The following is a 23,613-nucleotide window of genomic DNA, read 5'->3' as shown; positions in this document are numbered from 1 at the left end:
ATTCAACCAAAAACGTTTGCATATGGTTTTATATCAGCAGCACTGTTAACACATTACTTATCATGTTATAGCATATTAGTATGTTAAAATATCAGAAACTAAGCAAGGTCCGTTAAATGTACTACATACATATACACATACATTTGTGGATGTATTTAACCTTTCTGCTAGGACACACAATGCGTAATAGTGACCCTCGAGAAATGCCCCAGGGGGCAGCAAAGCGTCTAACGTGGAAAAGAAGGTGGAGAGAGAGAGAAATAGAGAGGCGGGTGGCTGGTATCAGGTTGTAAGACTGTCTTATTGCTTAGGGCTCCAGCGCGTCCTAACGAGGGCTGCTGTCGTCTGGGGGTAACAGGGCTTAGTGAAGGGGGTATCAGGGCTCCAGTGCGTCCTAACGAGGGCTGCTGTTGTCTGGGGGTAACAGTTCAGTGAAGGGGGATGTCAGGGTTTTAACGTTAACACGGGTTAGTTATGTGAAACGCCAGGAGTTACAGCTTATTATTAACCAATATATTTGCTGTTTATCATCTTAACGTCATGACTAGACAGCTCGCTGAACGGAGCACTTAGGGTTCAGTTATCTGACCATTCTAGTTGTGGCAGGTTTGCACTTTTATACATCACTAGAGTGGATGATAATGTGATAAACTGGCAAACCAGTTAGGTGATAAGTAATACTATATATAAGTTGGGGTTAAAAGTAACAAAAATGTTAAAAATAATGTCAGTTCGCTAAGCTAAATTGTCCAGCTAACGTTATTGGACCACTGATGTTTGTGTAAGGACATGTTAGCACATTGGCTAGTTACAGTTTAATACAACGGAATCATTATTTGATCTATAACCATCTCAGTCAGAGAGCCAACATCAGTTATTCTGCTGCGGGAATATATCACGGCTTGGTTCAGACCTTTTTATCTAGTTAACTGAGCCTGGGTTTCACAGCCGAAGTAGCTAAGCTAGCGAGGCTAGACATGTCAGTGAGGACTCATGCGTTAACTATAACGGATAAAGCTCTCTAACCCGACCGGTAACGGGCACCTGGACCGCTAGACATAACGGGAATAACACTGCCGATGGATCTCGGCGCGCTGTGTTTGTTTTGTTTATTTTGACCTGGTTGTTTAACAGTATTCAAAGGGACCGAGTTCAGAGCGTCAACTACCCGCTGAGTCACTCTCCCCCAGCGGTCGACCGTTGGCTGTCGTCGTTAAAGCGGTAAGTGGCGGCTGCGCTAGCCGGCGGGCCAGCATAGCTTAGCGGAGCCGCGTCGTGTGTTCACCCTGGACTAGTTTGGTGAGGTAAATTTTAGCGTGGCTGGCCGGATATCTGGCCGCTCTGTGGTGTTTTCATGAGGTAAATAGTTCTTGTGGCAGGCTGGCTATCTGGCTGTTCCGGAGAGCTAACGCTAGTTAGCTTAGCTCGAGCTGTTGGACAAGCCGAGATGTGGCGCGGATCTTAACGGTCTCGCGCTGGCGCTGATATCAGGCAGCTAGTTAGATGGGGTTAGTTACCTAGCCTAGCCTAGCCTAGCCTAGCTCAGTGCGTTTCTGACCACAGTTGATCTTGGACAGCTCGGCTAGCTGAGCTTGTGGCTAGGACCGCTAGCAAGAGTAGCTTAGAAGTGTAATCTGTGGACTTTAATCGGGTATGGTCCCACAGTAATACAAAATAATGTGTTTGTGCAATGCCATGTAGACGCTGTGATTTGACTGATGAGTATTCCGTCCTAGTGTTTCCGCTAGTGCCCCCAAAATATATTTAACTATATATAAAATATTATATAATATATATATTAACTATGTTTATCTAGCTATCGCATCTAGGCCGTTCAGACCGTGGTGTTGGTGTTTTGATAGCTAGGAGAAAGCCGTAGCCGTGGAGTCTGGCTCTGTAATTATGTTCATTTAGTGAAAGCGGGCTATTTTTAGAGTATGAAGGCTTGAACATGTTGTACACAGTCAATACGTGCCTTCCGTGGTCGGATTTCAGGGTAACGTGAATGAGTTGAACCGCCCGTGGTGGACGGTGGTCACGGTGTTTGTAATACATTAGTACGAGCAGGTCGCTTTGTAAAGTTGGCTAGATCTAAGATTGATCATTTATGAGCCATTACGGCTCACAGAAAGGAAAATATGTCAGTGCTGCATGTCGAGTTTTATTTAAGCATCCGTCATTTTTGCATATAAGGCTTAACGCAGAATTATTACGTTTGAATTGTAGATTTGGTGCATCGGTATTTTTTTTCATTTGAATTCATATGTCTTGCTACAGTGGCTGAAATATTGACATTTGTTTTCGTAGTGTGTACAACAAAATTTCACTACGTTGTCTTGGTATAAAATGTTTGTACTTACAAGAGTAAATAAGATTTTTCACCACTGTATATTTTCAATGCTGGTTAAAAATCCAGTCTTTATTATGATCTGGTAGTTTATTTTGGTTATAACCTGGGTCGTTGACAACAATCTCCTTTATCCAGCGTTGACCTACTAGTTGGCCTGCTGACTTTTTTCCAATATTAAGTGGGAGATGTGGGGTATAATAGGCGATTAATATTTCAGTGACCTATTAAATCATTTCTACACTGAAATGGGCAAAATGACTTAGTCCCTAGGTAGTTATCTTCCTACATGTGGAGCATGGGGTTGATGAAACCATCAAAGCCAAGTCTAAGACGTTGTTTTTAAATAGCTTGTAACATTAGTCAGTCTGGCTGCATAGCACGTGATGTAGAACAATGCTTGAATGTAATAGAAAAAAATGAATATACATCAATGCAAATCTTGCTTCAAGCTTTAGTTGGGAAATATTAATTGAAGTTGATACTGGATTTTGTCTAGAAATCCAATATTTAATTTTTGTTCTTGAAAACATTGTATAAAATGTTGTACTGAGCTTCAATTCTTCGAGTCTGTAACTGTACATTTTCTCCTCAGAACCAGAGCCATATTCAGTAGTATTCAGTAGTATTCAGTATTCAGTAGTATTACTGAATACATATGCAGAGTAGTTTGCAGTAACCACTTTGGCAGCAATTGCACCTTCAGGTCTTCGTGGACACACTCATCTGTGCAGGTTCTGCACACCTGGATTTGGGCAGTTTATCCCATTCTTCATGGCAGTCCTCTCCCCCTCTCTCCCTTGCCCCAAAGCCTCTCCATTGTGTGGTTGTAGGTTTCACCTCTGGAGGAGGTTTTCTTCCAGCATGTTCCTGTATTTGGCTGTGTTGATTCTTCTCTCAGATATCAGCAGTCTCCCTGCCTTGCTGTTGAGAAGCTTCCCCCACCGTAGCATGATGTTGCCATCATGCCTGTGGTGGTATTAGCCAGGTGATGTTCACTGCCTGTTTTAACCAAAGAGATAATGCTGTCCCAGCTAAAGAATTGGGCCAATGGTTCTTTTATCATGTGTTGCCATAGTGCTTTTCATTTCATGTAGTAAAGTAAAAAAAGCACAACACAGAGAGTTGTCCATCCAGTAGGTTCTCCCACCTCCGCACTGGGCTTATGGAGACCACTGAGATCTTGCCTGCTTAACCAAGGCCTGTCTTGACCAGATTCTTGACCAAAATCCAAGGTTTTGCTAACCACCTTCCATTTAAAAAAGCTGGACTCCACTGTAGGCCTGGGAACATCTAAAGACTTGGACCTTTATCTTGTTGTGATGTGCACCTTGCCACAGATTGATAGCAAAGATCTACAGGCAGTTCTTTGGACATCATGGCTTGTTTTTTTAATCCTGTCAATGCTGTGTTAATTTTCAGCCCTTATAGGCCTGAGTCCGTGCCTTTCCAAACTATATGCAATCAATTTTAACCAGTTGAATTTTAACCAGCAAATTTAACCAGTTGAACTACAGCAGGGTTCTAGATGCATCTAGATGTATAATTAAAGCGAACAGGCTGCCACAGTAACGGCTTGGAATGCTTTCTAAATAAGATTTTCATTTTTAAAGTTCTCATGTTGACTGAATAATTGCATACTGAAGGGTAAAATGGAAGTTGTCCTATATCCATTTGAAATGAAATCTGCAACACTGGGTGCAAAAAGCTACTGTCTGTATGTTGTATGTTTTGCATACATGTATATATACAATTACTGATATGATTCACCACCATGTCAACTAAAACTTCACTGCGCACTCTCTCTTCTGTAGACAGTGTACAGATACAGCTAAATGGAGTTTGTCAGTAACGATGCCTTAAACGAAAAGAAGAAATGGTAGACTGATGCTAATCAGAGTAACAGTAAAGTTCTCTGTCAACAGTGATGGACACCTCACTGTCTCTCTCTCCCACCTGTCTGTCTGCTTTTCAAAGTCTCCTTCTATCTTTTAGCACATTGCTCCCACTCTTCTACACCTTTTTTACGCATGTTTTTTGACACAAACATATATTTAAAAATATTTAGTCACCTCTATTTCTATAAAAATGTGTGCACATTATTAAAGCTTGAAGGAAACCACCAAATGTGGCAGAACTTGGCCCATATGGTTGAAGATGTCTTACTCCCTCACAGTGCCGTTTTAATAACGATATACTGAATATTACATGAGGTGGCATCTCTTCGGTCTTATTGTATTGCACTGCACTGCAGGATTAAATTAGTTTTGAACATGGAAACATTAAGCAGGGGACAACTGTATATAAATTGTAACTTTCACCAGGGATATCGAACACATTGCTGTACCATGTGTGTTTGTTTTTTGGTTTTTATGATGTCTTCTTTCTGCTGCACGTGTTGATTGTATTTGATTATTGTCTTGTGTGGTCCGTAGAATATATATTCACAGCAGCGGCAGTGGTAATTGACTCTAGGGGTTAATCTCTATAAATTTATCTATAAATAAGCAGACCTGTTGGCTCACACTTTTGGGTGGCCTGCTGTTACCTCTGTGTTCATCTACCTGTGGCGAGCAGGTAATGTTCTAGGAGCTGCCCAGTAGCTTAAAGCTCTAGACATTTAACCATGACCAAGACCTGTCCATGGTCTCCCTGAGCAGGCTCTAATTTAACTAAATGGAAATCCACATATGTCTGTGATGACCAGAATCAGGGAATTCTGGGAAGCCTAGTGATCATGAACCAGTACTGTCATAATCTAATAATCTAAGACATTTTGTAATGACTGAAAGGTACAATGACCTTTAGCATTTTCAGAAGATAATGACGGTTTAATGCAGAGTAATCATTCATGCCTAAAACTAATTCTTCATCTTTTAGAATTACAAACATAAGTATATTTAGAGACACATCTATTGTATTTAAGACACTCCTGATTATTATCATTTTATTATATTATTACAATTATTTAATTGCTAAAACAACACATCTAGGCCTAATGTTGGCCCAAGAATTTTGCACAATACTGTACATGCCTAACAGACATCATGGAATTGTTCTTTTCTAGGGTCAGCACCCCACTATTGATGTTTGCCCATTACTTTTGAGTATGTGGCAGCAACGATGGCTTTATCCCCAGAACCCTCAAAACCCTTCTTTCATTCTCCAGCTCATCCAAATGACCTTTTCAGAATGAAGTTTGCAGTTGTCGTCTTACCACCTGTGGCCTTGGGCGTCACACATTCTTGGGGAGACCAGGCATCAGTTGATGGGAGGCGAGTGTTTGGTTCCACGTTGGTTAGATTGCCCCTCTGACACGTCTGTGTGCACCTGTGTTTTGTTTCTCTCAGCTTGTCTCAGGCTTATTACACCGCGTTCACATTGAGGCTTCAGGAAACATTTCTCATGGAAAATGTCCAGTCAGAAGAGATGGATAAATAGCAGATGTAGTTGGTTGTTTAGGTGAAATATCTCTGAGAGAGCAGCGAGGTACGGTTCCTTCCTCTAGCACCCCAGCGCTCAGACTAAATATTTGCCTCCGACGGTGATTGGATTTCTTTAAAGCCAGCATGCGGCACAGTGTAATGTCATCCATGCCTGCCTGCCTGATCTTGTTCTCTTGAAACTAAAAAGCATTTGAGTGTTGTACCTGGTGTTGAAGTGCCCATGTGTGTTTGCTCTGAGACGGACCGGATCTCCCTTTCTCCTACTTTAAAGCTCACCACCATTTCTCCAAACACATAACACATGGGAAATATGTTAAATGCAATCCGTTAAACGTGTATGATGGTACTTTTATCCAAAGAAAATAGATTGTTATTTAATACACTGTTGATAAAGCAGCAAGCGTAGCTGATGCTTACTAATGTGACTATGGTTACAAAGACAGCAGGAAGTGGTTAGTGTTGGTGATGATGACAGACGGGCCGTGTTCCAGTTGTGAAGGTCGACCTGTGTTGATCCTACTAGGAGACTTTGCACGGATGTTGCAGTGTGTGATAGTCAAGCAGCTGAATGATGCCAGATAGGTTTAGGCTAGCACAGTCGCGATGATGTCCACACATGATGATCCCCATGACGGCACCCTGCGCATGGATGTTTTGAACTTTTAAAACCAGTTTGACTTCAACAAGGAGTTTTAATTTTGCACACTTGACTTTAGTCTCCGTAGTATCAAAGCAATGTTTATGGCAAAGAAGTTGAGGTAAAGCTGTAGTAGAACTGATGAACGGGTTACATTGACCTTGATCCCTCTTCACTGTTCACTGCCTGGACACCCATAGCAGTTTTCAGATGTTCTGACCCTCTTGCAGCTGGAGGTTGGTATATAATGACTGCACTCATTAAGTTTGTTTAGTGTCCCTAGACAAGGGGCCGGAAGCCAAAACGGCTTCAAACGAAACATCCAATGAGAACCGCTCACTGCTCTGATGAACCATTGTTCCCTTTGCCCACTTTGATGGCCCCCTTCATTTGTATTTTGTCCCCTTGGGTCCTTGGTCATCTGGAGCTAATTTTAGTTCGATAATGCATGGTTAGCAGTCAGAGAAGACTCTAATCTGTCATGCCTTCCTGTGAACAGGACAGTGACCACAGGAAAGAGGCTTAGAAGGGTCACCTAGCTTTGCTTGAATCTACCTAGCCCTTCCATTCGCTCATTCCCTCCTAGCCCCTCCTTTTTTCTCTTCTCTTTCTCCTCCCTCCCCATCCAAACCACACCCACCATTATTTTGTCAAAACCATCCCTCAGTGTAGCCGAGCGAACTGCGACACGACACGGTTTGCGGCGAGCTCGTCAGCTATAATTCCTTCTTGCTTCATTAAAAACACCATTAGACACTCCCCCCTGCAAGCCGTCACGTACTCGTTCATATGGAGGCGTACGCCGTGCGGTAACCACCCTCCCACTCCTGCACCGTAGCTGAGAAGTCCCCGAATGTGAGGCGCCCTCGCTGGACCGGTCAACACGGCGGCCGTCTGCCTCCACGGCTGGGGAAACAGGGTCGGACTTGGCCAGAGAGACAGCTGGACCTGACCACACAGTAAGTGCAGTCACTGCAGGGATATATGTCCTCCTTTACCCCACCCCCCCAGCACGAGTGTTTTAGACTTTTATACTTTTACATCAAAGTTTAAACAGACGTTGTACTTTGAAAGACTTTTGTTCTTGTTCATTTTTGTCTTTTGGTTTATTTCTCCCAGCTAACCAAAGCATTTTTTCTCTCTTTTCTGCTTTGTTCATAAGGGATTTGAACTTCACTGATATTGGACTATTTCAAAGAACAGTTACTCTGCTCTCTGCAGGACGGTGTAATGAGTGGAGACTCCCTGAAGTCCAGGTGAGCTCGTTAATGTTAAGCACTTTGTGTAATAATCAATGAGTAAATAGTTTGTGGCACCTTGTTCCTGTATGCTATGCTATTTTATAGGGTCTTCAAACGACATTGATATTTTGTCCTGTTATGGAAATGTCACTAATTGTTTTCTTTATGTTGATCATAACAACCCTTGTTCTTTAGTGTAAACCCTTTTGAAGCAGCACATTTAGAGTTTTTTTTCCCCCTCAGTTTTCTTGCTCTGTTTCTGGCTGATTAGACATGGTGCATGTTGTGCAGTAAGTGGATTGGCCAATGGTGGCCCTGCTTTTCAGTTACTATTTGTACAAGGCTCACTTCCATATTCACTACCATACACCACACTTACAGCCTGCACTAGTTGAAGTCTGTTGTTTAGTTCAGTAAACTGAGCTGTCACCATCTGTGCTTTAGTTTTATAAACTGCACTACAGTTACTACCAGTTTAGTTCAGTAAGTGCACTATGGTCACAGTCTGGTTTAGGTCAATAAACTACATTTACAGTCTGAGGCTTGGCTCATTTGGCATTCACTACAGTTACAGTATGTGGTTTAGCTCATGTGCACTACACTGTCGGACCATTCTGATGTACACTACTTGTTCCAGTATGCCATGATATTTTATAACGACACACTTACTCATTTCCGCAAGTCTTTTTCAAGGACACCTTTCTGTTCGCCTTAATTCACTTGTTAATTTAGAATATATGTCACAGACACACACTCCCTGAGTCCTCATTTCTCCTTACTTAAGCTCAACTTAAGAATCCCCTTGACATTTTTACAGTAAACAAGTTCAAGGTACATTTTTATGACACTGGACACAAGTGAACAATAGGCAATAATATGGCCATGGTCCAGTATTCTCTACTCTTGCGTTCTTTCTTACAAGTGTCCATCTTCAGCTGGACCTCGGTGAAGACGTCCCCTGCCCTTTCTCCACCACGCAGATAGAAATAGCCAGTAATCTGCTGGTGACGCCCCGTCACTCAGTTAGGTGATGTAATGGCCGAAGCTCCACAAATCTAATTTGCTGGTATGCCGCCCACATTAGAGCACACAGGAAAATCTTAAGAGACAGACCAGATTAATGTGGAGATTAATGTTGTTTATGTATCTCCTCCTTCCATTGTAAAAGCACCAGCATCGTTGACTCTTGGAACAGCGGCCAGCTGAGCGCTGTGGGTCTTTTCTGAGACACTGGTGATGTTCTAGAGATGTTGTCTTGTCACTTGCACTCTAAGGATGTCTTTAGAGGTGGTGAGATTAGAGCTGGTGAAAAGTTGTTGTTGTTGATGTGTGGCAGGTCTACGTAATATTTGGAGGGGTGGGGGTTGTTTTGGTTTTGTAGTCTTAAGACGCGTTGGGTTGCAGCCCATTGTATGATTTTGGTGAAGAATGTAGACTCTATTTAGTTGGATGGTTGTTTACATGCTCAGATAAGTGGTGACTGTTCAGTTTGTAAATTACTTACAGTGGTCTGTCAGTAATTGGACTACTTTTTTCTCTTGATGTTGTACTCCAGTACGTTGCATTTGAAAGGCAACTATTATGGGTCCAAAATGCACAATGTGGAGTATGTTTTCTTTTTTTCTTCCCTCTAAAGAATTGGCTATCACTCACTAATATCTCTTTTTAGCAGACTTTAAAATCTGCACTAAATGAATCCAAGCCTGCACATTTAATAATGCATTACACACACACACACTTGGTGTGAATGAAAGTTGTCGTGCTGCAATGCTGGCGATCCTGAAGCGGAACTCGCGTGTGGCCATGGTTCTATTTTAGTGCTTGTTGTTCCTCTGACATCTTGTGTTTACCCAGCGTGGGAGCAGCATCTGTGTGCGCAGCCTGACGGACAGCTGGGTGTCTGGTCCCGTGGAAGGAACGTGCCCCACCTCCTCCACGGTTGTTCCCTTATCTTCACCTCTCCATAGGGCAACACCTCATTAAAACACTCATCAGGTAATAGTTTTTTTTACACGTGCAACTCCGCTTGTTTGGATGTCGGACCACGCCTATGTGTTTACCTCTTCGTAACGGCGCCGCTGTTGCACGATGGTGAGCACGTTGCAGAGTGCAGCTGACAAGATGCTGTGATGGAGGATGCATTTAGAACCAAGTGCACCGTTGGCCGATTCCTTAAGTGAGTGCCTGCTTCATTTCAGCCTACAGAAATTGTTGCAACACTAGTGATGGTAATTTCCACCTTGAGATTTACGGTGTAATCGAATGGTGTGTTTTGGCAAGGGCAGGTATTTTGAGCAGTTTTCGCTGCTCAGAGGACGAGAGAGACATCTTTATACGTTTACTGTCGTCGTCCCCCCCACGTCCCAGAGTGTCCTTGCCGCCTCCCCTCGGTGGTGATGTAAGGACGATGAGTCACTCTCGAGTGGGTGCTGTGTGAGCAAATGGCAGCAGCACATACACTCTGGTTTGTCATGGCCTCTGTTCTTCCTTCTGCTGTTGACACACACCTTCAGCCCTTTTGTGCTACGCCTTTGATCTCTCCATTGCAAAGTCATTTGGCTGCCCGTGTAGCGCCGACCGTCCTGAGCCTGTCCTGCTCTTGTGTGGAGGGCTGATCCTGTCCTGCTCTTGTGTGGAGGGCTGATCCTGTCCTGCTCTTGTGTGGAGGGCTGATCCTGTCCTGCTCTTTTGTGGAGGGCTGATCCTGTCCTGCTCTTTTGTGGAGGGCTGATCCTGTCCTGCTCTTGTGTGGAGGGCTGATCCTGTCCTGCTCTTGTGTGGAGGGCTGATCCTGTCCTGCTCTTGTGTGGAGGGCTGATCCTGTCCTGCTCTTGTGTGGAGGGCTGATCCTGTCCTAACGGAGGTCCCTGTGTCCCTTAGTCATCCCAGCGTCACCACCCTCGCTGTGCAGATCTGACGCACGCCACCCGCCCCCTCGGCTAGGCGCGAGGGTTAACAGACCGCCGGGCGCCAGAACCAGTCGGCGGCGGTCTGAGGAAAGGTCAGGGGTTCTTGGGGTCGTGTCCAGCAGGTCTGCTTTGAGAAAAGATCGGGTCAGGCCGACATGGCCCCACTCCGAACCCTTGGGCTCAGCGAGGGGCTGTTGGCTCTGCTGGGCCGTTTTCTAAAGGTGCTTTTACATCTGAAGGTCAGCGACCCATGAGCCTTGTTCCTGCTCTTCTGTGCTGTTCTGGTGGATGTTGTAAACCCGAGGTGCTAAACTCCAGCAGGTGCTTAGCCCATGGCTGTTGTGCTAGACCATCCTAAACCCTCCCATCTCCTGTAACACCACGCCTGTGTTCCTCAGGCATCGCGTTACTTTGGTAAATAAGAAATGTCCTTTAAATGTCCTGAAAATCTGTTTTGTTTTTGCACATATTAGAGGACTTTCAACACAACACTCAAGGTCGATTTGAGTTGTACACTATTCCTTACATGAGCTGTAATTTTCTCTCCCAGAAAACTACAGAAACGATGAATTTGGGTCAAGTGTGAAGAAAATAGCCGAGGGCATCCTTCCTGCTACAGTGTGAAACCCCATCAGGCCGTACGGCTCCGTTGCACGCGCCACTCTATGAAAGGAACAACGTTTATCTTAAAAAAAAATAATAAAATTTGATGGGAACACTGGCCGGGTCGCCTGGTGCTCAGGGTGAATGAGGCAGACCTCGCCGTCCATGTTGACGACACTGAAACGGGTTTGCGTTCTGTGAGAGAAGGCACCAAACTGCCCGTTCCCGATAAATGAATTTACAGCGGGTCCTGGAATTGTCTTCGTCCGGCCAGCCAATGGCGTTTTATTGTGGTCTGTGTTCTGAATGATGGCAGAAGGGTTGTGTGTGTGTGTGTGTGTGTGTGTGTGTGTGTGTGTGTGTGTGTGTGTGTGTGTGTGTGTGTGTGTGTGTGTGTGTGTGTGTGTGTGTGTGTGTGTGTGTGTGTGTGTGTAAGGTCTGGCAAATAAATAAATAGGGTCACATTGTTTCCCATTGAGATGCCCAAGGCATTAAAACTGCTTTGTTCTACCTTTCTGTAGTGCCTGCGTATTGTAATGAATATCTGCTTTTCTGATTAGCAGCTAATTAGTAGAGGGCGGAGGGACAATACTAATGGACAATACTAATGGACAATGGGTCTTGGCAGCTGTGATTTAAGCACATCTGTTGATTTAGGCTCTTGCGCTATTGTCTTTCTCATTGTGATTTCAATGAATGTATTTCAATATATCATTCAGTTGGTTGTACTGAAGTATCCACTGTATCTGTCTCTAATAAATATTAATTGTTCCTTTAGTTCAGGCTTTTCGAGTTATTGTGTTTCTCAGTTGTATTTATATTCAGGTAATGGGTGAGTTGAAAAGAGCATTCAAACGAATTAATGAAGGCTGTTCTCCTGACATGATTGTTTGTTATTGATCAACACTATTGATTGTCACGAGTGGTTCCTAATGAGACTGACAAATGTACTTGTGCTCAAACCTTTAAGTGGGATATCTGGGCTTCCTGTCGCCTGTAGAAATGTTGAGAGCAAAGTTAAATCCTAACCATTTTTATGCCTAAATTCTGTCCCATGTATTGCTTTGCACGAATGTCAGAAATGATTTTGTTTTTACATTGCATGAGGATGGCTTACTCATCCATGAGCTTTATTTATGCAGACCATGACTCTCTGAGCATCACATACTGGGATTTGGTCATTAATGCAGAATACATAATTTGCCAAAAGACATTTCTGAAATGGTTGTAATTGTTTACAGTGATTCATGAGATCTTGGAATGCTTGGCTCTTGTCCAAAAGTTTATTTGGTAGCTGCCGTCTAACCACATCATGCCGTCTGCATTTTCATTTCTGCCATTTATCAAACGCCAGAGCGAGGTACAAAAGTGCACTTCAGTTCATCTCGCTAACCACTCTGAACTGTCACCTTTTTCATGCAACCAAAGTTAAATGTCAGCATCTTGGGTCAAACCACAATCACTTGCTCTGACTAGAGTTTGTTCATTCCCATATGCATCATCTGCCAGAGGTCCACACGCGTTTTGCGTTAAGTGACCGTTGTGTCCAAGAGGTCACCTGTTTGCCACTGAACATAAATGAAAATAGGAACCTGTTTACCAGCGACAATACCTGAGAAAGAGCCATTTGCCAATCGTGGTAACCGAGGACCCCAGTTGTGCTCCGTGATGCTTAAGAAGTTGAGCCTAGATCAGGATTCACAGTGGACTTGGAATTCGGTAGAGTGTTGTCTTGCATAACACTGCCGAGACGGCCGATTCCATTTCCTGAAGGATACCACACCCTGCTCCTAATTGCTTTTACACGCTTGCCTACCTTCCTAGGAAGCCAGACGTTCCCGCTGACCTGTAATGTCTTGTAGCATGAGGCCGTTATCATGGCCCAGCTGAAGTGGAAGTGCAGTAACCTGCAGGTGTGGCCTTGCTGTGCTGTGAACGAGGCGTGGCACAGCCAGGCTCTCGTGTTTTCAGAAAGGCGTTCTGGTACCTGCAACGCAAAATATTCCACACCATCAGCACTTAAACTTCATGGTCATGCCTTTGTTTTAGGGGGGGTATGTGCATTTAGATCACTGCCGGGGCGCTAGTTATTCAAATGTATTTGTTTTAGGCATGAATGCAATTCATATGTTCTTGTTAAAGTGCGAGGAGGATTGTTGTGGTGTTTGGATGTTTGAACTTGTACCTGCTTCGTTCTTGAATGGAATTTGTCTTTGTGACACACAGTGACCCCTTGGAGTCATACTACGTGTGCTTTCTAATTCTGGTTTTATTCTTGTGGTGACCTTTGTGTCTGTGCACATCTTTGATAACCATGGGGCTTTGGAGATAGAAATAGGAGAAGCTTCATTATCAGCTTCATATAATGTAAATTGGTTTAGGACTGGAAAGATGGTGTAGCCGGTGGACCATGAGTCTCGTTGATAGTAGGTAGTCGTCATGCACAACAGTTTCATTCGCAACAATATTGTCAATCTGCTTTTGAAACTTCCCTTCCGAGCGATGCAGTCGTTTATTAGGTGGCATTTAATAGGTGACGAGCGTGGCACTGCAATTCACACAGGAAAGTGATGAGGTAGGAGTGTGAAGAAGGAGGCAGGCTGACAGACGGAAAGTCGCGGCCAACGCTCGTTCTGCGCAGCAGAATGACAACAAAAGAGTGAGGGGGTTCCCGTGGCCGTGACACGCGACCTCCGACCCCCGGCAGGGTTTGTGACGCCCAGGCTGTCATCTCTGCTCCTCCGTTGATTCCTCGCACGTTCACGCAGCGCTGACAGCTGCGGTCCTGCCCCCCCTGGATATTTTTGCCTTGGTGCGACCTCGTCCCTCGTCCTGCTGTGGCCGACCCGCCTGAAAGACCGGCTGAGCATCTTCCGCGGAAGAGGTGTCTGTCTCTCCACCCGTTAGAGGAAGTGGGACAGAGTTCACCGAAGTAGCCAATAGCTGTGGCTGGAATAATAAACGATTGTGATGCTGATGACTATATGGTTTGTTAATCATTTGTCTCGCTGGCCTTGGGCGTGTCTGAAGTGCTCCGATATGTCTTCCTTTAGTCGATGTACGTGGTGTTTGTGAAGTCATGTACGTGCTCCGATCAGATCGCTCTGTGAACGCACCTCTCGGTAGAATTGGTATAGCAATACGAGGTTTTTTAGAGTGAAGATTTGAGAGAAAGTCACCTTTCCTTTTGTACACCTGATCGGTTCAGTTTGGTTCGAGCAATATTTGTTAGATTTCGGCTGTGCTGTCTAACCTTGGCATGAGTGTGTGAGTACTGGTGTAACCGTTGTGTTTAAATAGCAGCTGCCTGTCTTGGTTCAGTGGGAATATGTAGCCCCTCGCTATACACAACAAAAGAATAAAAAAATTAAAACCACCTTATAAATACATCAGCAAAACTGGAAACACTGATGGTTTCTCAGATTACCCTGGCTAGGTTAAAAAAAGGAAAGAAAATTAAAACTACATGCAACTCATTTGTTGTGTACTTTTATGTGGTCCATTTTTTTGCTTAAAGTCACTGCCACTAAATATAATTTAGTAGTATTATTCAAATGTAATCAAATCTATGGAATTAGTGTAATAAAGTATAAAGGAGTATCCTATGAGCTTGATTGCTGGGTCCATTGACCTTTTGTCCTTTACAATCTCTCTAGCGTATTGGTAACACTGCCTGATATCTGAGCTGCACTAATTCAGCTTCAGTTCTGAAGCAGCTCTCTTTGATTCACTCTGGCTAAGAGCAACATAGCGGTGGGCTATGAGGGCTGATTTTGTTTTGCTACAACCACCCAACCCTGTATCTGTACTCGACAGATAGAACCTGTTTTACGGTCCAGCTGAGCTACAACGAGACTATGAAATTGCTTTCATTAAAATCCACGCATGAGGGCTTTTTCTTGTAGATCACCTTGATTCCTGAATGCTCACATTATTCTATTCAAACTTTCTGTTGAATTGGGCCATTAGTAGAATCTAATTTAGTCTAAACCCAGCTCTTTGGATATCTAGGAGGGTTGAAATGACCCCCATATTCAGCACTTTCTAATCTTTATGTATTACCTTTAATATCTATTGGGTTTTCTGTAAACAGGTAAAGAGGATAATGTGGTGATTTTGTACCAAGATGATGTTTTTGACATGATCTTGGCACACACTGTACACTGGAATATGTGTAACCAAATTATCAGTGGGAACATTAAATCTTATTCCCTGTGATTGTTCTCAGGCATTTATGTTCTTCCATACATCGTGTGGTATATTAGATGCAGCTAATCAGACTACGATTGCGATCATAAAGAATGATTTGTGTAGGATTGGCCGTCTGCTCTGAGCTGGGTGTCCGTGTTGGTGTACTGGTGTTATTGATGGAACCAAATCAATTGGTTATACCAGGCATTTATATATGCACATATATGCATCTACTGTGATGAGCACTTGGTCGCTGTCTGCTGTTTGGCAATGATTTGGGGGGGAGTGGGGGGATCTTTACACGGTGCTGTTCCCTTTGAACATCTCCACCTGGCAAAATGGATTAAATGAAGGGCTGTTGGAGTGAAGCGGCCCTTTAAGAGCACCTGATGCACACTGGGCCCTGCTGCGTGTGGTGAGGTGGAGGTCGTGTGGAGGTGTGGAGGTCGTGTGGAGGCAGGTGCGGGAGGCTCCTCTCTGAGGCCGAGCACTTCGAGGCACTGGAGGCTTCATTGAAAATTCCTGGAATGCAAGTCCATGTGTGGCCGCATCGATCCCCTCAGTTAAAGAACTCACTGTGTGACATTGCGCGAGGAACGACGTGTCCTGTGACGCCGAGCTGTTCTGGGGGGATGTCAGACACACCGTCCGTTCCGCTACCATGCATATGGGCCAAAAGTGTGTGTGTGTGTGTGTGTGTGTGTGTGTGTGTGTGTGTGTGTGTGTGTGTGTGTGTGTGTGTGTGTGTGTGTGTGTGTGTGTGTGTGTGTGTGTGTGTGTGTGTGTGTGTGAATGAGAACTAACTCACTCACACTCTCTTCAGGAAACCTTTAGATCAAACTTCAGGCCAGTTTGCGGGGGTGTGTTGATCTGGTTCCAGATGTCAGGGGGCAGTGCTTGGCCTGTGCTAGTGACGAGGTGCAGGCCACTGTAATGCCGGGCCTGTCCTCAGGCACACAGATCAGGAGATAGCTGTGGTGTGCTGTGTACTGTCTGCCAAAGCACCTTTTTGGCACACTATAAATAGCCGCTCCTCTTGCATTTGCTGATTTGACTTGGATTTGTTTGCTGTATTTTAGTCTGTTGCTTTGTGCATCGACAACATTAATCTGTTGTAATTTACTTGCTCTTGTTTTGCTAAATATTTTGGATTAGTCTGTGATCCTCTTGAATTTAATCCAAACTCTCTCTCTCTCTCTCTCTCCCCCCCTCTCTCTCTCTCTCTCTCCCCCAGGAGGCTGCCGTAGGAGTGTCCCGGGGCCACGTTCAATTGGCTGGCTGCCGTGGCCGGCGGGCTGGCTCCTCCCCCACACGTGCGCTCCCAGCCGCCGCCCACCTGCGCCCCGCGCTCGCCCGGCCCCCGCGCCCGAGCCCATGCCCCCAGCGCCGGCTGGCCGCCCAACGCCATGTGCGTCCCGCACACCATGGACACGGGCCAGCACGGCACGGGCCCGGCCCAGGGTTGCCACGGCGGCGTGCCCCTGGAGCCCTTCGTCCACCAGGTGGGCGGCCACACCAGCATGATGCGCTACGACGACCACACCGTCTGCAAGCCGCTGGTCAGCCGCGAGCAGCGCTTCTACGAGTCCCTGCCGCCCGAGATGAAGGAGTTCACGCCGGAGTACAAAGGTAGGGCCCGAGACGAGGGGGCGGGGCTTCTCCCGCAGACAGTGGGCGGGGCCATCTGAGCCATATTAATAGCTGGTCTGCAGCGCTGTACTTGCCCTTTGGCGCGGCTCGCGTCATTTTTAGACAGTGAGCGCTGCGGCTAAAAGGGACAACAGATGTTGGGGGCGTTTACAGAAACGCTTGTTAAGGGGGGGGTCGAAACATCGTTCCCTCGCGCTCCTCGCCAGCTTCCTGCATCAACTCCCCCCGTCTTTGTTGTTTCCATGGCGTCTGAGCAGCACGGACTGCTGCGTAGTGTCACTAGTGCGCTGGGGGCCTGAGGGGTCTGAGCTTCCTCCTTGGCAGGATGTTGTACCAAGAGAGCGGGCGGTCGAGGTGCAGCACCCCACCCACATATCCCCCCTGCCCAACACCCTCCCCACCCACATATCCCCCCTGCTCATCACCCTCCCCACCCACATATCCCCCCTGCTCATCACCCTCCCCACCCACATATCCCCCCTGCCCAACACCCTCCCCACCCACATATCCCCCCTGCCCAACACCCTCCCCACCCACATATCCCCCCTGCTCATCACCCTCCCCACCCACATATCCCCCCTGCCCAACACCCTCCCCACCCACATATCCCCCCTGCCCAACACCCTCCCCACCCACATATCCCCCCTGCCCAACACCCTCCCCACCCACATATCCCCCCTGCTCATCACCCTCCCCACCCACATATCCCCCCTGCTCATCACCCTCCCCACCCACATATCCCCCCTGCCCAACACCCTCCCCACCCACATATCCCCCCTGCCCAACACCCTCCCCACCCACATATCCCCCCTGCCCAACACCCTCCCCACCCACATATCCCCCCTGCCCATCACCCTCCCCACCCACATATCCCCCCTGCCCAACACCCTCCCCACCCACATATCCCCCCTGCCCAACACCCTCCCCTAAGGTGCGGGTAAGGTGCTCGGTGACTGGAACCAGCCCGGGCGGAATTCATCAGCGTAGCCACCTGATCCCTCCCACGGCCCGATGTCACACGCGGGTCCCTCTGGTGTTTGTGTGCAACGTGATCGCTGATTATTGCCCCTCGGCCGGTGAAAGCTGCAGCCTAACGCTCCAGAATCATAGTGCTTAATAACAGCCCCGGCACAGGCCTGGCACACACTGCACTCCTGCTGATAACACACTAGCATCTGTCACGCAGGCCTGCTAGACGCTTGTCTGGAGCTGGGCACACAGGCCTTTACATGCACTATGTGGTAAACTGAGATTTAGTACCTGCCCTGGTCCTAAATCTCCAGCTGTTGACCGTCAGCAGAAGCAGCGCGGTCCTGTTTCATTTAATCTAGCTGTGTGTCCTGCGATTTATCTTACGTGTCTGACGTATTCCTGTCTGCTCCGAGAGTGCATGGCGTGCGTCTGTTTGTAGCCTAATATATCGCAATAGTTTGTCCACCTAGCGTGCAAGCAGACGTGACATCGATCAAAGCTCGTCTCCCGAAGACCGTTTAACTCCTGGCCTTTGCCCCGCCCCCCTAAACACCCCCCCCCACCTCCCCTAACCCCCCCCCTTCTCCCCTTTCTCCTCCACGCGGGTCACGAGGTGGGATTCACCACATGCCTTCCGAATGAAACCGCCGTGCCCTCACGCTGCGACTGGAGTAAATAAATACATCTCCTGTAATTCTTTGCATCCTTTTTTTTTTTTTTCTTTCCACCCGTTCAAATTTACCCCACGCTGAGGGCAGTCGTGCGGGCGGGTTAAAAATAGGGCCGTCCCCGTGAGCCACAGACTTGGCATTGTTCAGGCATGACAGCAAGCTCGGAAGAATCGGTCGCAAACCTTGGTGGTATGTGAGAAATGGAGTAAAGTACCTCTTCTGACTATAAATAGGAAGGGGGGGTGTAGTTGGACGAGGCTCATGAGATGACAAACCATCTTAATCCCATGATACATCCAGCCTGACGCTACTAAACATTAGATTAACCTCCCTTATGAGGGTTTGTGTCTTGCACTGGTTTTGCACTTTTTCATTAGTCGTTGTGTATTCCCAGAATTGCATTCTGATTGGATCCCTGCATGTGTCTGATTGGATCCTTTGGCCGAGTCGTGCTGGAGGGGGAGGGGAGTGTGTTCTTGAGTGAGGACCACTGTTTAAGGAGACCACTTCTGAAGGTGTAGAATGGCCCCTGTTTTAGTCCAGGCCGTTCCTCTGAGCGGGGACGACTTTCCAAGCTTCCGCTCCCGTTAGCGTGTGCGCGGTTTCCGTGCTGCTCTCGCGGTCGCGGCCACTCGTGTTTGCTCTGCTTCTCCTGCCCTTTCCAGCTCACTCCGTGCCTGCGTCAGCCGGGTCTGCGTCAGCCGGGTCTGGGCACTGCTGCCGACCCAGGGGAGCCCACGGAGCCCCCGCGTCCCTCCGCGCTTCAAAGCCCCATCTGAGCCGTGCGCCGTCTATTCCTACGTTTATTTTGGAACCCTTCAAAGGCACTGGACCTTTGACCAGCCCGCGTGGCCGCCATCCTGCCCATGTGCGGGCTAAATTCACCTCCCATTGTGTGGGGCGCAGAACCAGAACCAGGGGCCCCAGCGCAGTGAGAGCGCGGCGTGTCTTTTAAGGCCTCTACCAAACAAACGCTAAATGCTTAATGCCTGTCGAGCCGATCCCTTCCTGAATTAGCAGTCGCTCAATATCGCTGCCTTGTACACGTGGCTGCTAGGCAACGCAAACGCACTCCAACAGCCGTGCGCACGCACACGCCCCGTCCTTGACATCAGCAGCGTCTCCATTCATTAGCTCCTGTAACCGAGCTGACATCACCCCGCGCGGTGCTACGGGGCCGCGGGTCAGCGCTGGCCGTCTTGGGTTACCCGATCACTTGCCCGGACTTCTCGGCTTTCTCCCCACTGACACTGCACTCGTTATCGTACCCTCGGTCAGGCTGACGTCATGCCAGGGTCCAGCCCTTCCCTGGCCAGCCTGCCCGGAACACCTGCCCGTTTTACGAGCGAAGACGTCTGCTGGGCCTCTGTCCGAATCCCAGATATTTAGGGTTTCTCTTGCTGGCGTCGTGTGTCAGAATGTCGCTCTGCTCTGACGGCCACGGCATGGCCAGGCTTCTTTCTCACAACCTGCCTCACTCCCATACGAGGACCGTCGCCCTTTACATCACTCGCACGCCTGTTCTGAGCCTGCTGTAGCTGCGTGTGTTGTCTCCGTTGGCAGGTGTGGTCCTGGTGTGCTTCGAGGGTGACCTGGACGGCTACATCAACCTGGTGGCGTACCCGTACGTGGAGAGCGAGGGCTTGGAGCACGAGGACCCGCCCGAGCGTGACCAGCCGCGCCGCAAACACTCCCGTCGCAGCCTCCACCGCTCCAGCAGCGAGCACAAGGACGAGCGCCCCGCCCACGAGAGCGAGAGCAGCGAGAGGTGAGCCCCGCCCCTGCTGCTCGACCCCCGCCCCCTACACCCTGGATCCCGCCCCCCAGGCGATGGATGTGTATGGTGAGCGTCATCCTCAGTGTTGGGTCTCCGAGCGCTTCTAGCACATGTTCTAGACCTAGTACAGCCAGAGCTGCACAGCAGGACTCTGAGTTCCTGTGCGCTCCAACCGGGTTTGCGTGGCGGTGCCACTGGGTGTCATTTGATTGGTGTAGAACTGTCGTGTTCCTCGGTGCCTACGCTGTAACCGCACCAACCTCCAGCCTGGCGCGACACGGCCGTGCTTTGTGATCTCCCTGTGGAGGAGTGTAGCCACCTCACATCAAACCTCAAACCCCATCATTACATCAGTCATGTTCCTAGCAACTCACAGCACAGCTTTGACTTGGAGGGCCCATCCAGGTGCAGATACACTGCACTACATTAACCTGCATATTAACACTCTCCATGCCTGAATCATTATCCGTTACAAGTTATGTACCTTCCTTTGTGCCACACTTTATGTATTCATAAACGGAATCAAGTGTATCGGTGTTTACTGAACATCTAATCCCGGTGCTTTGCACAGATGTGTTTGTGAATTCTTTTTAATGCTTAGTAGCACAGTTGCTTCGGCAGCTGACGGTCGGACTGGAGTGGGGCTCCCGTGTGAGCCTGAGACAGTAGCGCTCCGTCCCCTACGTCACACCTGGTACGGCCCCCACCAGCTGCTGTGGGACGCCTGTTCTGACTGCGTGGAGAGCTTGTGTGATGTGTGTGTGCATTTAGCGCATCAGTAGGAAGAGAGAAGGTGGCTAACGCAAGGCTCCTCCCACAGTGTGGGAAGCTTCACTTAGGCTCCTCCCCCTCTCATTTCTTACCGCACTCACTTGTTTACTTGAAATGAGACAACAAGAAGAGGAAATGTGCAAAGCAGATTAGAAGGTTTTAGGATGTGTCTCTAAGCCCTGCAGGTAGGTAACCTCTCTCTCTCTCTCTCTCTCTCGCTCTCCCCCCCCCCCCCTCTCCCTCTCTCCCCCCCTCTCCCTCTCTCCCCCCCTCTCCCTCTCTCCCCCCCCCCTCTCCCTCTCTCCCCCCTCTCCCTCTCTCCCCCCCTCTCCCTCTCCCCCCCCCCCCCCTCTCCCTCTCCCCCCCCCCCCCCCTCTCCCTCTCCCCCCCCCCCCCTCTCCCTCTCTCTCTCTCTCTCTCCCTCTCTCTCTCTCTCTCTCTCTCTCCCTCTCTCTCTCTCTCTCCCTCTCCCTCCCACCCCCCCCTCTCTCTCTCTCCCTCTCCCTCCCCCCCTCTCTCTCTCTTTCTCTCCCCCCCCCCCCTCTCTCTCCCTCTCCCTCCCTCTCTCTCCCCCTCTCTCTCCCTCCCTCCCTCTCCCCCTCTCTCTCCCTCTCTCTCTCTCCCTCTCCCTCCCCCCCCCTCTCTCTCTCTTTCTCTCTCCCTCCCCCCCCTCTGTCTCCCTCTCCCTCCCTCTCTCTCCCCCTCTCTCTCCCTCTCTCCCTCCCTCCCTCCCTCTCCCCCTCTCTCTCCCTCTCTCTCTCTCCCTCTCTCTCAGTCTGCAGGAGCTGAAGAGCCCCCGTATTGAGCTCCAGATCCACTCTGACGTGCCCTTCCAGATGCTGGACAGCAACAGTGGCCTGAGCTCGGAGAAGATCAGCCACAACCCATGGAGCCTGCGGTGCCACAAGCAGCAGCTCAGCCGTATGCGCTCTGAGTCCAAGGAGAGGAAACTCTACAGTATCCTCCCCCACCACACACGCTCCTGTAGCGCCTGCATCGCCCGTCTGACCTGTCGGGTCAGGGGTCATGGAGAGGAGGACAAACAGTGTAACGTGAGACTGTAGGTTGGGGGGGGGTTCTGTATCACTGTATCACATGGCAGAAGATACCATAACAAACCACGCTGCAGAGGTTGGTGCTGAATCTTCTGCTGATAGCAAAATCTTCCATTCTAATTTCAAGAAAGTGTCAGGCCCTCATGTCCTGCTGTAATTACCCATAGAAAGCAAGGAAGGGTGGAGAGGGTTCGTTTGGCCCAAATCGCCCTCTGCCGTCTCGGAAGCTGTAGGTCACTAGACCAGGAGACTTGAGTTCAGCTCCTACCTGGTGGTCTGAAGCTCCACACAGCTGCAGAAATTGGAGACGGAGGCAAATTAGATTTTCTGCTGCACACGCATTTCTGACTTGCTTGGCTAGAAAAACGAGAGAAGTGGTGCAGGTGTGCGCACCTGGATAATTAGCTGACTGTTCGCGTCCCCGAATGACCCGGCCACCGAAGGTGCCGGTTTGTTCAGCTAACCACTTCGATCTGGCACTTCGATTTCCTGACTGTGTCCCAAAAATGTGAAATAATAGACTGGATATCTGAACTAGGTGACAGTTTGTGCTTGTTTCTAAATAAAGAATGGTCTAAGAGTATATAGGCTAGTGGATTAGTGTGTTAGCAGTGATTGTCTACTGCTGGGAGTTTTGATGGGCTGTTCAGAACCAAGGACAGATTCCCTGGTGGTGATGCTTCTATACTTAGGATAATGGCACCACAGATACCAGTTCTGTAGAGAATCTACGTTATCTGTGTGGTCCATGCATGTCATAACTAGTGGCTCTTTCTGTACGTTTGGTGTTCATCCACCGGCTTTAGACGTGTGTGCGGAGAGGGTTGTGCTCCGAATGGCTCCTTGACTCAGAACCCTGTGAGAATTCCTGCTGCTGGAGAACGTGGTGCACCACTTCAGCTGCCCCTGTATCCTGGACCTGAAGATGGGCACGCGGCAGCACGGCGACGACGCCTCCGAGGAGAAGGCCGCCCGCCAGATGAAGAAGTGTGAGCAGAGCACCTCCGCCACTCTGGGCGTCCGAGTGTGCGGGATGCAGGTGGGCAGGAGTGTGTGTGTGTGTGTGTGTGGCAGTAGGAAGTGTGTGTGCGTGTGTGTGTGTGTGTGTGTGTGTGTGTGTGTGTGTGTGTGGCAGTAGGAAGTGTGTGTGTGTGTGTGTGTGTGTGTGTGTGGCAGTAGGGTGTGTGTGTGTGTGTGTGTGTGTGTGTGTGTGTGTGTGTGTGTGTGTGTGTGTGTGTTTGGCAGTAGGATGTGTGTGTGTGTGTGTGGCAGTAGGATGTGTGTGTGTGTGTGTGTGTGTGTGTGTGTGTGTGTGTGTGTGTGTTTGGCAGTAGGATGTGTGT

The 23,613-nt window shown here is 48.4% G+C and overlaps 1 protein-coding gene across 8 annotated transcripts in view; it reads left to right on the top strand.

Annotated features, from left to right (window-relative positions):
* The first annotated feature begins 280 nt into the window (after positions 1–280).
* The window catches only part of ip6k1 (inositol hexakisphosphate kinase 1), a 26,427-nt gene continuing 3,094 nt past the window's right edge, over positions 281–23,613 (top strand). The window contains exons 1-8 of one of the 8 annotated variants that reach the window (XM_076994241.1): positions 281–1,221; positions 7,269–7,389; positions 7,593–7,686; positions 9,526–9,609; positions 16,609–17,003; positions 20,231–20,435; positions 21,991–22,172; positions 23,134–23,309. In XM_076994241.1, the coding sequence (XP_076850356.1) occupies positions 16,781–17,003; positions 20,231–20,435; positions 21,991–22,172; positions 23,134–23,309 (786 nt within the window). In that variant the 5' untranslated portion in view covers positions 281–1,221; positions 7,269–7,389; positions 7,593–7,686; positions 9,526–9,609; positions 16,609–16,780. Of the gene's footprint in view, positions 1,222–5,414; positions 6,667–7,268; positions 7,390–7,592; positions 7,687–9,525; positions 9,610–16,608; positions 17,004–20,230; positions 20,436–21,990; positions 22,173–23,133; positions 23,310–23,613 lie in introns of all 8 variants that reach the window. The other 7 variants (XM_076994243.1, XM_076994244.1, XM_076994240.1 and 4 more) reach the window with 7 other exon arrangements.

The sequence above is a fragment of the Brachyhypopomus gauderio genome, unplaced genomic scaffold (assembly GCF_052324685.1).
Source record: "Brachyhypopomus gauderio isolate BG-103 unplaced genomic scaffold, BGAUD_0.2 sc138, whole genome shotgun sequence".
Lineage (NCBI taxonomy): Eukaryota > Metazoa > Chordata > Actinopteri > Gymnotiformes > Hypopomidae > Brachyhypopomus > Brachyhypopomus gauderio.
Note: the sequence above shows the minus strand (reverse complement) of the source record. Positions and strands in the feature narration are given on the sequence as shown.